General features: G+C 39.6%; 1 protein-coding gene across 1 annotated transcript in view; it reads right to left on the minus strand.

The window, feature by feature from the left end:
• GRIN2A (glutamate ionotropic receptor NMDA type subunit 2A) overlaps nucleotides 1-16,635 on the minus strand; it is a 175,071-nt gene that overhangs the window by 57,374 nt on the left and 101,062 nt on the right. Inside the window, exon 3 of the mRNA XM_054390918.1 lies at nucleotides 4,899-5,013. Coding sequence (XP_054246893.1) covers nucleotides 4,899-5,013 — 115 coding nt within the window. The remainder of the gene's footprint in view (nucleotides 1-4,898; nucleotides 5,014-16,635) is intronic.

The raw sequence follows: 16,635 nt of genomic DNA on the forward strand, positions 1-16,635 counted from the left end.
TATCCAGAGAGATTCAAAACAAACAGGAATGAAAGGAAAAGCTACCATCTCCTGCTGCCTCTTTTTTCAGTAAAGGATTAGTAATTAGCACTCACCAAATCCTCAGTGGCTGGTAGAGTTTTGGCACTGGGAAATGTCTCAAATAACTCTGCGTAGCACAAGAGTTCAAACTGACGCCAGAGAAGCCATTTTAGTGAGTTGATTATGTCATGAGAAAGGAACAGAGCTAAACAAATTGGCAATCTCTTCCTGCACCTCCCAGTCAAGGAAGACTTTTTGTCATGCTGCACTCAGCTCAGCTCTTGCAACTCTCCAGAGGTGTCCAAGTAGTCATACCTTTATCTGCAGAGGGGAGAAGCTGCCCTGAAAGTCTTCCTACTCTTTAATCTCCTCTCTAATATCGGCTGTAAAGAACAGGTACAAAGCACACTTTGCACCTGCTTCCCATGATAGCTGTGATTCCTTTACAGCAGCAGAGAGGAGGGAACTGTCTTCCTTGGGAATACAGGATCTAAGAAATGCTGCATAATAATTGGTGCAATTCAAACAATTCAGTGTAGTAAAGGTCAAAGGAAAGGCCTTTGGGCTAAGCAAAAATTCATTGATACAGAAACTCTAACTCAACGGAAAGTGTCAGGATAGGCATATTTGCAGGAAGATTAAATACACTAAGAAACAAGAATGGAACAAAGAAAATGACATCCCAATAGATGTTGAAAAGCATGCTGTTCCTGCTATGGGAAAAGATCTCTGTAGGCCACAGAGCTACTGACAAAAGACACACCAGCACATCAGCGATTAAGCAATGCAATTTCATCTGCTGTAGTTAAAATACAAGCATTTCCTCACAGCTTTTGGATCCTTCCATGAGGATCCTTTGGCTGTCAAAACTCATGCTCTAAAATTAATTGAGATCTTCAGAGAAGCTCTCCTGTACCTTCTCAGTGACTTATCACAGCACCCTGACAAAAAACTCTGTCAGAAGTCTGAGTGTTAGGTTTTTCAGCTCTTGTCCAGTGAGGTTTCAGTTTCCTTGGCTACATGATGGTGGCTGTTAGTAGCCAGATGGAGCTCTCTGTGAACACCTTGGTTCATTTATTCCCGGCAGGAATTGTGCACCCTCTGCCCACTCATTCCTACTTAGACACAAATGTGTACAACCTCACAGAGTGCTTGTGAGTCTGGCATACGCTAGTTAATCAGAGCAAGAGCAAGTTCTGCATTAAATCCTACATTAGTGGGAAGTTGCTTACATTTAGAATCAGCCTGGATGTAGTGGTTCCTGCAGTGATATTTAACTAGCAGCTGTGCCAGGTAGTACCTTTTACTCCAGATTGTTGTAAATATTCATTTGCTACAAAAATGTAGGACGCTTACATATCACCAGTTACCCCAGAATATAGAACACCATGGTTACTCCATCTGTATGTACCTGGAGAACCAGTAAAAATTGGGTTTGCCCTAGAACTCATCTTTACACAGGGAGCACACTCAAAATGCAACACAGTCCTGCCTACCTTACTTAACATATATCATATGCACAACTAATTAAGTCATCTAATTTTGCCACTGCTATTTATACTCCAATATTGGATTGACTGGCTTTATTTCCACACTTGAAAAAGGACAGACTAACAGACTGTGAAGTTTGCAACTCAGTGAAGTTAACAGGCCAGGTGAGACACCCAGGTCACACCTCACTGAGATAAGCTTAATGGGGGAGTTGCAGCAGCTGCTGCTGGGCCTCTAAGGATTTTCTAGCACTACCTCAGTGTTCCTGCAGCATTTTGGTGATATTTGGGCAACACTGCTAAGTGGCAAATTTATCAGATTTCCCTGAAACAAACATTAAGCTTGTCTTCTTAAAAATCTTCCTGAGAACATCAGCCCCTTTGCCTGTCAAGATTAGCAGCAAGAATATGAATGTTGATGTCAGAAGTTTGAGTAGATGCTTTAGGATCTGTCAAAATATCTAACTGAATGCCTGCTGAACATATCCAAAAGTGATTTTCAGACTTCAAGCCATTAGCATCCAATCAGCTTTTTTCAGAAACTGATATGGGACACATCTCTAATTCAACCCCATTTACATGTGCAGTCACCACTTCTAAGTTTTGATACTGAGTCATTCGTAAAGGAAAAGGAACTTATTTTTCTAGGGCTAAGATGGATGCTCTTCACCCACAGCTGAATGGATTTTCTATAACCTCAAACCTCGAGTCAAGTTTATTAGTTTTGAAATTAAGAAAAACCAGTCCTTAAGTCAAAACAAATTATTATACTAAAACCCAAGGAAATTGAATTTCAATAGGAAATCGAATTTCAATAGGAAATCTTGTATTTTCAGGAGAATAGTTAAAAAAAAATCTTCAGAGAAAGCATAATTAGTCTTTCTTACATAAACAATGAAGCAGTTACTCACTATGTCTATGTACATTAGTTACATTACAAAGATTATCAGGCTGTTGCATTGACATTTTTTTACATGAGCAAAAGATTTAATTAGATTCTAAGGCTTGGTGTTTTCCATATAGGATTAAGGATATTTAATAAGATTTCAACAAAAACAATTCTGTGGTACTCATTTCAATACTTTAATCGGAAGCAAAACTATGTGCCTGTCTGGGAACTCAGAGCAGGAAATGTTAGATCTCAGATGAGTAACTGTGACAGTTCTGAAACTGAACAAAACCGCACAAGGAGAAAGAAACAAGGAGAAAGAAATTAGCTAAGAAATATAGGTTGAGAAATGCACCTTGGGAAGAATGTCAAGATGACACAAAAGAGATGTTCAAATAAACCAGGGGGTGGGTGAGGGCCTTCTCATGTCTCTAAGTCTGAGGAAACTGTCCTATTATTTCTGAAGTGCACAGTGATGCTCTGCTGATATAGATGTGGGGTGCTCCAAGATAGCCGAGAGCTATGTCCAACTTGCCAGGATAATTGATTAGTCAGTTTATTTATCTTCATCCACAGCAGCAGGGATCAGCTTGTGGTCAGAAGAATAATTCTGGTGGTGACAGCCTGTTCTTGGCTGCCTTTCACTTCTCCCCTCTGACATAATTAAAGCTGGCCTCCTTCCCATAGTGCTACGACAGAGAAGCAGCCAGGAGAGCTGCAGCTAGGGGCAGGCTGTCTCTACTGAAGGAGCTCCTCTGGCCTGCTACCAAAGGGGCTCTAAAGTAAAGGGGCAGATAGGAGAAGATGCATAGACTTTTTTCCCAGGCAGGAGCCTCTCTTCAGTCATTTTATTTTTTTTTCTTTTTTGTCTTCTAGAAACTTCTTAAACATGATGATGAGCAGGAATAGATTTCCTACATGGAAAACCATGCAGACAAGGTAAGCATCATCCTACAGACAGCCTTGTAGCCCAGTAGAGCAGGCAGAGTGTGCACTGTTGCTGTACAATGTGCACAGTTAGACCCAGCCAAACCTGTACCACATCATCAGTTCTCTGATAGAGTGTCACTTGAAAGTTAAAACTGGCTCAAGTTATTTCTTAGAAATAATGTAGGTTCATATATCCAGCATTTCTTTGCTGCTGTTAGCTCATTTTTCAAAAACATCAAAACTTGTCCTTTTGAATGGTCTCTTCAGAGAAGTTTCAAGGTAGAAGGTGTATGAAATTATTACACTTCAAACATTGCTGTCTGTCTTTCTAACCATTTTCCCCCTTTGGTGCCTCATACTAATATTCCCCAAGTAGAATAATATTTTTTTCCAGAACATTACCTAAGATATGCAGACTGTTGAAGAATTTTAAAATAGGGTAAGAAATTTTCATAACAGTTACTGAGCAAAAGATTCCTCCAAAGATTCAGACTGACACGTTTGAACAGGATTAAATTTATCCAGAGAATTAAATTTGCATCAAATGTACATAAAGAAATACATAGCATAATCTAGGGCTACTCTCTATGTTTTTGCATGTCTAGCAAATTTACTGAGATGCCCTTCAGTGATTTTTGTTTTGTCATTATTATTCAACATCGTGAAGAGTCTTGCAGTCTTACAAACTGGAGCTTTAAATTGATTTTATGGGATCATAAAACTACAAAAAGAAAAGAGTTCATAGATTTCAGCAGCAATTTAGATAATGCAGGGTCATGCTTTATAAATTTAAAATAAATGTGGTGGCTGATATAGATGTATGTTTTTCTACAGTCTCATACTGCAAACAGTTTCTGAGATCCTCTGGTTTTAAATCATGAGACCACAGACAACCTACAAGACTCCGAGCCAAAACAATCACAGACTGAGGTGGAAGATTTTCTTTAAAAGAACACACTTATGATAAACTCATACGCAGGTTTACCACTGATATTAAGACACTTTTTCTTCTAGTTTAGGCAGAGGTTTAGATCACTTGTTTACCAAAGCACAAGTCAAGAGTCCAAATTTTTAAGGCAAATATTATAGGGATTATTCTTCAATTCAACAGGAATTTTACAGTTTGAAAGACAGATAGATAGATAGACAGAAGGATAGACAAATAGACAGACAGATAGATAGTACATTACAATCTGTCAAAGAATATAAAATCAAGCAGATAAAAGGACTGGAGTTGTCAAGATATACAAATCTATCCAAATTTAAGTAGTTAAGGTCTAAGTTTCCGGAGATTTTTCAGTTCTGCCTTTTTTTGTTTTACTAAAGTGCAGGAAATGCAAGTTGTTTCACAGGAATCTTGCCAAATCCACATGGCTTATCTTCATTGATACACTGCTGTTAAAACTCCTTAGACCTTCTCAGAATATGATAGCATTCTCTTTTCTGAACTGTTGTGACAAACCTGGTAGAGCAGAGTATCATCACTGACACCCATGATGTTAGTCTATTTGTCATCACTAGGGTTCTACCAAGTCTCTCCCACCTCCTCTCCCAACAGCCGTGCTCACCTTTTCCCACTCACGCTCATTGTTCAGTACTATCACGACCAGCCTGGGGTGTGCCTGATAACCATCCGCTGTGAAGGACAAATCTTTACCTTCCCAAGTCACATTCATCATAAACCTAGAAGGCAAGAGAAAAAAAAAAAAATGTTCATTGAAAAATTAATGATCTGTCTAGCAGTTAATGAGCAAGCCAGTTCAGTCAGCAGAACGGCTGCTGAAATCCACACACCAAATCCTGGCGAGGCTGCAGAAAGCCTGTGGCTGCAGTACAGGCAGTCTGAGCACTTCAAGGCAGCCCATATCAAGAAGCAAAGCAATATTTTGTTTACATATGACCTGTAATGCAGACATCATTTTCAAAGCAGCTTCCACATTATGTATGATCAGTACACCCCAGGAATAACCTTTCTGGCACTTTGCACAAAGTCTCCAGGTTTTCAGGACTGTTTTAAACACATCTACATCACTTCTGTGTGTGATCATTGTCTCACTGGAGTAAGTGCACCTACCTTGGCTTCACCTGTTTAGACTTTCAAGAGTCCTGTCAGCCCTTCCCAACACAGTAGCTGTAAAGAGTTTTTGTGTTTCACCTGGATTAATACCACTAAAAGTCAGACTTGATGATCTTCAGAAGTCCCTTCCAACTCCCACCATTCTGTGACTCTACGATTCAGCCAAAACTAGACATGAAAACTTTGAAGGGGCTGATAAGAATTCAGTTCACTATTTCAAAAAGAAAGAGGATGTTTTAAATGTTTGTTGATGTTGGGGGTTTTTTGATTGGGTTTTGTTGGTTTTTTTCTGGGTTTTGTTTTTATTGTTTGTTTATTTGTATTTAGAGTAATTTTTAATGGCTTTCAAAAGATATGCAAACTAATAAGCACTTTGGATAGAAAAACAATTAGAAGAGCTCAGAATAAAACACACAAGAAGAAGGAGGATTTTAAAATTTCTGTTGAAGAAGTTGGTTAAATCCCAAATTTCCTGCCTTTAGACTTACCAGTTTGGATAATGAACCAATAAAACTGTTTATTTACCACAGGCTCATTGTTCAGCTACAAAGTGAAACACTTATTCAACTGAAAATTTGATATGAGTTTATGTCAACAGAAGGAAATTACCCAGTTACGAGAGAAGAAGTATCAAAGTCCTGTAGCTTGTCTTCTCCATTCTCCTGTACTGCCATGTTAACCTACATGTTCTAAGGATATGCTTCTTAGAAGCAATCCTGGCATTAGCAACAGCTACATCTTCTCTACTGAAACATTGCTCTGACCTGGACTGTGCCTGCGAGGGACACTTACGAACTCTGGTGAACACTGCAGGTCACACGAACAGCAGCCATGGGCTAGAAGTGCTCAGCAGCCAGACACTGATCTACCCTTGGGTAGGAATCTCCCTAGCCTCTATAGAACTGAAGGATAAGGTCACAAATAGAGAATTATGACCTGATCCTTCAGCTCTACAAAGTCCTATATCTTTTCCAGCCATAGATTTCTCCTCAAAGGTCTTAAATCCCTTATTGAGCTCATACTATTTTTAACACACTTTGCCTAGTTTTTCTATTTCCTGATTAATGTACATAGTATTTAATTACTAACTGCTCCTTTCTATTCATCACTGAATCCTCTTTTCCAAAGCATTGTTCTTCCACTGATTGGGAAATGCTGGGATTCTGACCACCTAACAAACTTGACTTTCCTTAAAAATAATTTTCTCTCAAGATTTTCCCCAGATTTATAACATAAATCCATATTTATATTTGTTGAAGTTCCACATAGCTTCAGTGTTTCTCAGTGAGAACAGATTGTTTTGACCACTCCAGGGTCAGAAAGAGTGATGAGAAATTGCAGGGTTTATTTAAATCATAAATACAGGGATCTTACTGCCAAGTCTGAACTAAGATAGCACTCAGGTCAAGTTCCCCAGACTCCAATATTAAGAAAAATCTATCATTTTATACATTAGATTAAATTCTGACACCTAAGAAAATTAGGCATGAAAGGGAAGAGAGTAAAACTCTGTTACTGGTGTTCTTTGGTCATGTTGAAAACAAGCCAAAACCCCAGATTGTCAATGTGCATCTGACAGGGCTATCCCATGGGAGAGAAGTAAAACAGCAGTTCAAATTTTCAAGATCTCATGGCACTTCCAGAAGATAACATGCCTTGAACACCAAATCTATCATCTGAAATTAATTGCACTGAATTCTCAGCATATTTCATTGAAAGAAATGCAGTCCAAGCTTTCACACAATTGCTTTCTTTCTGGAATTCAGCTCAACACTAACGGAGACAGATGTATTTGGAAGAGTATTCTTTAACTATGCCTCATTCATTGCTCTGTAGAAATACTGGTTTATATGTTTGGTTTTGTTTGGGCTTTTATTTTGCTATTTTTCAGTTGTAGTAGCATGGTTATCCTCGTGAACCTGACACAGGCAAAATTCTTCAGCTCCACATTCAAAGGAGAACACTTTATATTGATGTAGCTGCCTGAAAATCCCAATAGCAGAAGCACACTAAATAAAAATATATAGACCCAGAAGGAATAATGGCTTTGTATCATAACAGCTAATAATTAAATGTGCACTGCCCTAAACAGCCATAGTAACATAATTCAGCACCGTTTTGACAGCAATTTGTAAATTCACCCATCGTAATAACTCATATTTTGTGACAGACTTTCAGACTGAAAATTTTCCCCTTGGCAGAATTTTGCTTTTCAGTTGAACTAATTTCCCATATATTACATTTTTCATCCAGCACTCAAAGAGCTTCCTTGGAATAAAGAGCTTGTTTGCCACCTTGGGAGGCAGTGGCAAACCACCAAACAGAATTTGCTCGTGCACACATGTAGAAAGCAGCACAACATTCACTCACTGCTGAAAATGAAATGCATTGTGGCCCAAGGAATAAAATGCTCAGGAAGTTGTTGCAAGAGGAAAACAAGGACATACTGGGAAAACATGCACTACTTGTACTGGTACTTCCCTCCCAGGTTCCCTGACAATTTATACACCTCATCTCACAGGAACAGGCAGAAGTCACCTCATGTCGATAAAACCAAAAGCCAAGCATTTTGTCTCCTCCTAAGGGCTGGACCACAAACATGCAGGCTGTACATGAGGCTTTCGTGTCCAGCTGGGTGATTAATTACATAGCCAGTGGTGACTGGACTCGAGTTGAACCCTTCTTTAATGTAGTTTGGTAGGACCACTACCCCAGATTTCAAACACCACTCATCATCTTTTGGGATTAATATGTAAATGCTCTAGCCTAGAAGCTATTGAAGGGCCATCACAAGACGCAGTGCTGTGGCTGCAGTGATGATCAAGTGCTCCAGAAAGAAAATGAACCAAAAATCTAAACTGAAAAAACTGAATTCAAGGTATATTATTAAGCTGTGTGAATCTATCAGTCATTTAGTGGTGAAACACATTTTGCAAGTTTAAAAAAAAAAGTTCCTAATCTCTAAGTCTCTTAAAATTGTATTGTCTGAGTCATATGCAAAGGTATCAGCGTGTGACGCAGTCTGAGCTACCCCACTTTCCCAAACTGCAGCAATAAAAAAGAACTTCAAAGAGATTCTTGTTTTCCCAAGCACACTCTTGGGTACAAAATTTATCAGCTGCCTCTGTTCTTCAGAAACCAATACCTACGCTTTTTACATTCCCTTTTGAACTGTTTTTTTTTTTTTTTTTCTCCACAAAGAACAGAAGTCCTCCTCTGCTTTTACTGACCAAGATCCTACATTGCTCTACCAAAAAAAAAAAAAAAAAAAATCCCAAACAAAAATCATGTGCCTTTCTGCTCCTCGTTTGGAAGGGTGAGGAGAAGAAAGTATTTATTTTATAGTTATTCTCATAGACTTTTACGTTTGCCCAAGATTAATTTTGTGCAAGATGTCGTTGGCTTCTGATTTGGTCAAAAATATATTTCTGATGCAGTTTTGGAATTGCATATTCCTGTTCTTAATGAGGTAATCACCTGAGCTGGTTACTTTGAGGGGGCAATTCAGCATACACCTTTGGATTTGTAGTTAATCTGCTTTTCATACTTCATTAATGTTACAACCTTTGCAAAGACATGATAGCAGGAGGCTTTGTGATGGCATTGTGACACTGAAGTATTAATTAACTTTTGCAAACAGAAGTTTGTAAGACTCCCCAGTTGATACCTCTATGAAAAATGGAACTGGGGAGGGGGGAGGCAGGTGGGAATGGGAGCTAAGCTATTCTTAAATTGAATGCAAAGTAGATTCTCAGGTCTACACTGTATATTTCAAAATACTTTTAAACATTTATACAATTCTTTTTTGCTTGTCACCTTTCTCAACAAAACTGAAAAGAGAAGTGCTGAAACACCACAGCAGGACACAGTTCATATTGCAGTTACATCAAGACTTTGAAGTACCAAGGTTACAAACTGCTCTCAAGGTTTCCAGCTTAAATCTTACAGATTCAGAAATAACAAGTAATTCAGGTAAAGCTTCAGATTAATGCTAAAACTTATCCATGTCAAAATTCTGACTCTATCCAGAAAGACTGGACACATTTGAATACAGTGGGTTTTCCTACCCTGTAAATATTCTGTCACAAATTCATTGACTCTAATTTCCACTAACAAATGGGGAAGACTTTGTCAATAGGATCAGACCTCAAGTTTTAGAAGATCTCAACTGTTAGAAGACCATTTTCTAGAGTATCATATTGTGGAAACAGAAGCACCTTTCTGGCCAATCTCCTTACAGAAGTCATGGCTCTTCTTTGTCCATAAGGTACTTGGTAAGGAATTCCTATACTGTGTGAGACAGCTGAAATTCCAGCAAAGCCATAGCCACCCCTGTAGCAGAATGTTTGAGATTTTCTTCTTCTATGTTATACAACAGCAAACGCTTCCAAATGGATCACTGTCATGAAAAAATACAATGGGTAAGGCAGAGGCATTAATTAAAAAGTATCACTCCTAAGGTACCTCCAAAGAAGAGAACTTAGTTACTAGACCTGCAAAATAAAGCATCTGGCCTGATAGCGGAAGGGAGTGGAAAGCCCATAGGACTCCTTGCTGCCATGAGTTCAGACCTTCATCCTGCAGCCTAAACCAGATAATCAGTCCTGATAAATTCCTCAGGTGTTATCATTGGGGACTATCATTTTTTTATTTAGTGCCTTCTTCACTGTGAGGCAATGCTTCAAAACCATGACAACCACCAGCAATAAAGAGAAACAGCAGAGACTTAGGGAAATTCAGGTTTCATAAAATAAACTCTCCTCCTCCTCCTGTCCCAAAGAAGGAATTTCCAAGCTGAGATTTAAGCCAGATGAAGTGCCTCACAACCAACATGTCATCTGGTGATATTTCTCTTTCCTACAAACAACATGAACCAACCATTTTAATAATATAGACAGCCAGCCTGCCTGGGCTTGGCATTCACCCAGCATCATACCTAAAAAAAGCAGAAGTAAATCCAAATTTTGTCTTTTCTTCTTTATCCTGTTGAGGCTCTGAACTGCTGAACTTCCTTACTATGGTTCTACTGTGAAATTTGAAAGATATTTGTCAAAAGAAATCAGAAGACAAATTATTTATCATTAAGAAACAGATTTCTGAAAACCATCTACAAAATTAAGTCAAGAAATGCTGAATGGAAAATGTGTGTTCTGAAGTACACGGGAAGAGGTCTAAAGTAGATCAGTATTAAACACAGCAGAGATGCATTTTTCAATTAGTGAAAGGTTTTTTAAAAGACAATTTTACATCTTAGCCTCTGTAGGATTTATTTTCTAACTTCAAATCCTTCACAGTGATGCAAAAAGCCTCTTCTTCCTCTTCACACATTGTCCTCCTCCTCACTTCCCCCAGCTCTCACTCTCCTGAATATAACTTCACAACCATACCCTGCTTCGGAGCTGCATCTCCCTAGGCCTTGAGCCAGCATGGATGAATAAAATTTTGGGAACAATATGCACAGTGACTGTGAAAAAGGGATGGCATGCCAACTACTTGTACCTACTGCCAGCTGCTCCTTAAAGCATTAGTTGCCACTAGGTCTGGAAAACTCATTTTGCCCCAGTTCTGCCAGACAAGTGACAAAATTCTTGTGGAGTCCTTCTAAAAGGGGGTCAAGGGGAAGGAGGCAAATCAGAAAGGTCCCAGCTCTCTGGGGGTGCGCCACAGACCATTGGAGCTAAACTCCTGAAGGTTTAGTGAGTTAATATTAGCGATAACATTTCAGGAAAAGGTCTAATAAGATTAGATTTTGCTGCAGCTTCTCAGAAGCATCTCAGACTCTTCCCCGTGAAGCCTGCCTGACTCCTGAATGGGGATGGTGTATGCAGCATCTTCATCTCCAAGAACTTTCACTTGTATTTGAAATTTCAAGGCCTGCTTTCAGCCCTGAAGGTTGATTCTGCTCAACTCCAAGACAAAGGCTGTGCTTGTTCTCTTTGTTTAATTTTTTTTTAAGTATTGCAAAGGGAGGAAAATGTTCTACAAGACCCTAATCCAGTAACTCCTTGGTACCCTCTGCTTCCTAAACTGATCTAACCTGGGAGAAAATTTTGATAGGAATTTTTTATAATTCCTTTAATTAGTTCCTCAGCAGACCAGTACCACATTGGGACCTTGGATGGAGTGTTTTCCTCCACAACTCTTCTTCTGGTGCCAGTGAAGTTTAGTTCTACTTTTGGAGGAACGTGACACCAATTTCATCAGTTCAGCTCCTGCTGTTCAATGCAACTATATGGACAATGTCCTCATATTGCAGAAGAGGGCACTTACAGCACATGAATTAAAAGAAGTGCAAGTCTCTAGCTGTTACTGTTTAAAATCTCCTTGTCAGCAGTAAATTAGATTTGTGTATCTCTGTATACCAGTCCAATTACTACAACACTTTATTGCTGGATCTCCTGATCAGGAAAACATTCCCACACAAATTAATGAGACTTAGTGGGATCCTACCACTGACAGATTCCTTTTTTGTCTCATTTGTTTTTTCATGTAATCCAAGACATCTGAAATTAATTGTCAACACTCAATGTAGGACTGGCAGCTTGGTCCTCATTTAGAGACCCTTTCCTAAACATACTGTCCTCCCTGGAATCTGCTGCCCCCAGCATCCCTGTGGACTCAGCACTTCATGAAGGACTGAAGCTTTGTTCATGCCTTCACCCATTAGGATCCTCATTTGGATTTGCTTTCATACAGCAGCATTTACAGGAGCAAATAAAAATAAGCAAATCTAGCAGCATGCAAAACCTGAAACTTCTTCAAGCTTTACAGTTACCGGAAATGAAATGTTAAAATTAACTGTTTCCCACCATAAAACATAACTATGTAGGTGGCTGCTGAGGCTTGGGTTAATCTCAGATTGTTACCCTGTGTGCAAAGTACTGCTGTGAGCACACAGTGGTTCTAGTAGAACTAGAGAAACAGCATACACTTGCCCTCTGAAGAAACAGCTGTCTCCTGGCATGCTGTAAGCTAACAGCAGCACAACAGCAAGGACAAGAAAACTGACCGTGCAGTTGTCCATGCAAAGACAGCCACAGTGGGTAGCATATTCCAAAACACTGCTCCCACCATATCCCTGAGGTTTTAAAGTATGGTGACTCACAGCAGGATCAACCAGTGCCTTTGTACCTGGCCCTTTGGAGTTCCCTTTGCTCCTGCTCCCAGGCTCAGTGATGATGGACAAAGGAAACTGCCTGGGAAGGGTATGAAAGGCCAGCCTGACCAGAGCAGTTTGGACAATTTTCTAGCACTATACCTTTGCTACTAAGAATAAGATGAGTCTCTAAATCCTGTGTATTGTTTGGTTGTAATTGGAAACCAAATGCAACTAAACACTACAAGATAAACATCTAATTACCTAAGGACAGATACATCTTTTTGCTTTTTAGGATAATGACAACAGAGCAACAGCTTTGTCAACTCCATCCATCCCTGTATGGATTAGAGTGGTTGGAAATATTGTGAAACGTATCTGCAAGGGTTATGACTTTTACACACAACATGAATACTCTTCTAGACAAAGCAGAAGCATTTCTATTCTCTAAGCAGCAGCATTTTCCATGACGACTGGCAGGGTTATTTTGTTTTGCTGTTCCTTTGCTTGGATGTTTTCCCTCTTTTGAGAGAAAGCAAGCATTTGTTCAACTGACATTGCTTTAATGGGCTTCTAATTCTATTTATCCTGTAGTGCCAGTATTTCAATGCCTTGAGAGAATCTGGGTCTTACAGAGATGGGAAAACATGATCTGAATCAGTGTATATATATATATATGTATGGTTTTTAATGTACTGAAAATTATCTCTGTATTTTATTTGAAATCCTTTATTCATAGGGAAAAACTATTAGAAATTAGAAATGAGCATTGTTCAAATCATCCCAACACATAAAGCAAACCTGATTTCTTTTTTTTTTCCTAGGCTTGGAAAGCCAGTAAAAATACTTTAGAATTGCAGTGACAAGGGAAGGGTAAATCATGTGCTTCAAAATACATATATATATACACATATATGTTCCAATCAATTTAATACTCAATGGATTTGAGAAAGAGGGAGGAGGAGTTTTCACTTCATAGCTTTCTTTAAATGGAATTTCTTCTTAAATAGAGATGAAAATCACTATCTAGATGTGAGAAGTCATTACCAACCTCCATTGACAAGGAAATCAACTATTATAGCATAGCCTTTGAATACTACACTGGATTTAAAGCTGAATTAGACTGTCATTATAATAGATGGAGTCTAAGAATCCTGGGGTCTTGCTCCATTCTGGAGCTTGCTTTTGCTCAAGCACTACCTTACAGAGCCTCTTCCCTCCTTTCCACTGGGTTTTCTGCTCCTGAGTTTGCAAGCAGTGTCCCTTTGTGCAAGCCCACTTCTCCAGCACTGATTTCCAGCATGAACAGGGAAGCACAGTACAGTAGATCTGAGGTCCATAAGCTGTTTACAATTACTTTAGCCCTTTTTATTACAAGGATACTCCAAAATCCTTTGTCATGTTAGCTCCTTAATACAGCATCATATACATTTATCTTGTGGTTAAAAATAAAAATCTGTACTACCTGTGACCTGCAAGAGTGAAGATTACCCTTCAGAATAAAACCCTAATTTAGGCATTGATTTCTCATGCAGGAAGAAACGTGCGATTTAGTGGTGAGGATAAGAAAGCACAATGTAGTTATGCAATGCACCTGGGCAGCTCCCAGAGATTACTTAGCACTACTAAATGCTTTTCTTGCAGATTATATGTGACAAGAATAGTCTTGGGGAGTTATTACATAAGGACTATTTAAAGTTTATTCATTTTAGTGTAATTCTGACATTTCTAAACAAAAAAACAGCCTGCTTCTTGTTCTTGTGGTGCTGGAGAAGCTCAAAGAATCTCTGGTGTGGAAAATATATTCTCATTTCATAGCTCAGTGTGTCATATTGAGAAGTGACTTTATTAACCACAGTGCACTACCTTACAACTTCTCCTATTAATAATTTCTCTATGCATCATGCTCCACTCGCTGCAGAATCTCCTGGTGAACTCTAAACTCACTGCTCTAACATTCACAAGCCCTGTTCTGGCTGTCATGCATATTTAATGAGAAAAAAAATTATTGTTTGAAGAAAGAAAACTTGTGCCAACCACTGAATACCTAATTCAAGTCTACAGTAGTGTATTACCAAAACAAAGGGGCAGGAGTCCTTTTCAGAGGTTCGAGGTTTTGTGGCCCTTTGAAGTGAATCACAGCATCTTAAACACCAGCACTTCTGACGCCATACTACAATTTAACTTTCACACAAAGTGGAGTTCAAATATCAGTAGTGGACTTGATTGTACAGATCCCACAGCTAAGGTACAGATTTGATTACTGGGGTGCCATTAGCTTTCACTTTTCTCTGGCATTGTCAGCAAATCCATTAAGAAGAACCATGGAAGAATCACAAACTGGGTTACCCTTCATCAGGCTGCACAGCAACATGTCCTGGCAGGTTTTGGAAAGTCTCCAGAGGGGACTCCACAACCTCTCTGGGCAGCCTTCTCCAGTGTTCCAGTATTCTCAAGCACAAGCCCTATGAGGAGAGGCTGAGGGAGCTGGGGTTGTTTAGCCTGGAGAAGAGGAGGCTCAGGGGTGACCTTATTGCTCTCTACAACTACCTGAATGGAAGTTGTAGACAGGTGGGGGTTGGTCTCTTCTCCCAGGCAACCAGCACCAGAACAAGAGGACACAGTCTCAAGCTGCACCAGGGGAAGTTTAGGCTCAAGGTGAGGAGAAAGTTCTTCACAGAAAGAGTGATCTGCCATTGGAATATGCTGCCCAGGGAGGTGGTGGAGTCACCGTCCCTGGAGGTGTTCAAAAAAAGTTTGGATGTGGTACTTGGAGCCATGGTTTAGTGGTCAGGAGGTATTAGGTAATAGGTTAGCCTTGATGATCTCTCAAGTCTTTTCCAACCTTGTTAATTCTATGATTCTATGATCCTCAAAGGAAAGGAATTTTTCCTTAAGTTCAGTTGTAACTTCCTTGTTCTATTTTGTACCCACTGCCCCTTGTCCTATCACTGGCTACCACTAAAAAGAGCCTGACCCCATCCTCATACCTCCACCCATTTAGAAATTTATATGCATTTATTAGATCCACTCTCTATCTACTCTTCTCCAGGCTAAATAGGGCCAGGTCTCAAAGCCTCTCCCCATGAGATGCTCCAGTCCCCCAGTCATCTTTGTAGCCTCCTGTTGGTCTCCCCCAAGTATTTCCCTGTTCTTCTTGAGTTGGGGAACCCATAACTAGACCCAAAACTCCAGGTGCAGCCTCACCAGGGTGGAACAGATGGGGAGGAGAACCTCTCTTGACCTGCTGGTCACACTCTTCCTAATGTACCTGAGGATGCCATTGGTGTGGAGCCACGCTGGATCAGAGAGCCACCCCAGTGCTGCCTCCTGTCTCTCCCTGGGGAAGCTGGGGTGGCAGGAAAAGAGTCACAGATTTTCTGCAATGCCTATGGTGAATTTGTACAGTTTTAGAGTCAGAGGCTTAGAAACAGGAAAGGGGAGACCCAAATAAAGTGGAGGTATCACACAAAAGGCAAATCCTCTCAGAACTGTGCAAGTTTCTGAACTTTGGCCACACTGTTTATAATGTTTACATGTTTGAAAATAAAGTCCATTTACTTGGCAGTATTTGGCTTTTAAGAGAGGCTCTGAAGAATGCTGTGCACAAAGATGCCATTTTCACAGGAAAAAAACACAGCTGGTCCAGGACATTATATGGCAGTTAACTCCTAATCTAAATATGCACCTACATATCAGAAGACTAAAATGTTTTACAATGCCTACATGAAATCAGCACTTCTGTTCCATTTTGTGCCAATTCCATCCTACTTTTATGTGTAAAGTGTTTCATCTGCAGTATTTGGTCAGAGCAAATGTCATATATACTGCTTAGTAACTTCCATATGAGATATTGTAGAGAACTATTAAAAACTATGCAAGATTCCCTTTGCTTCCTCTCACAAACCAGATAAAGAAATAAATTACTGTGTATATTAATGTGTTATACATAATTTTAGACAGAAGTAACCAGAAGCAACACACTTAAAGAGAATAATTAAAAGGAGGGTGGGAGGGGGAGGGAAGGGGGTGGGGGGAAAGAGGGAGGAAAAAAAAAAAAGGAGGGGGGAAAAAAAGCAGAAAAGAGAGGAAAAAAAGCAGAAAAGAATCTTGACTTAAACCTTGGTAGTTC

The sequence above is a fragment of the Indicator indicator genome, chromosome 22 (genome assembly GCF_027791375.1).
Source record: "Indicator indicator isolate 239-I01 chromosome 22, UM_Iind_1.1, whole genome shotgun sequence".
Classification (NCBI taxonomy): Eukaryota; Metazoa; Chordata; class Aves; order Piciformes; family Indicatoridae; genus Indicator; species Indicator indicator.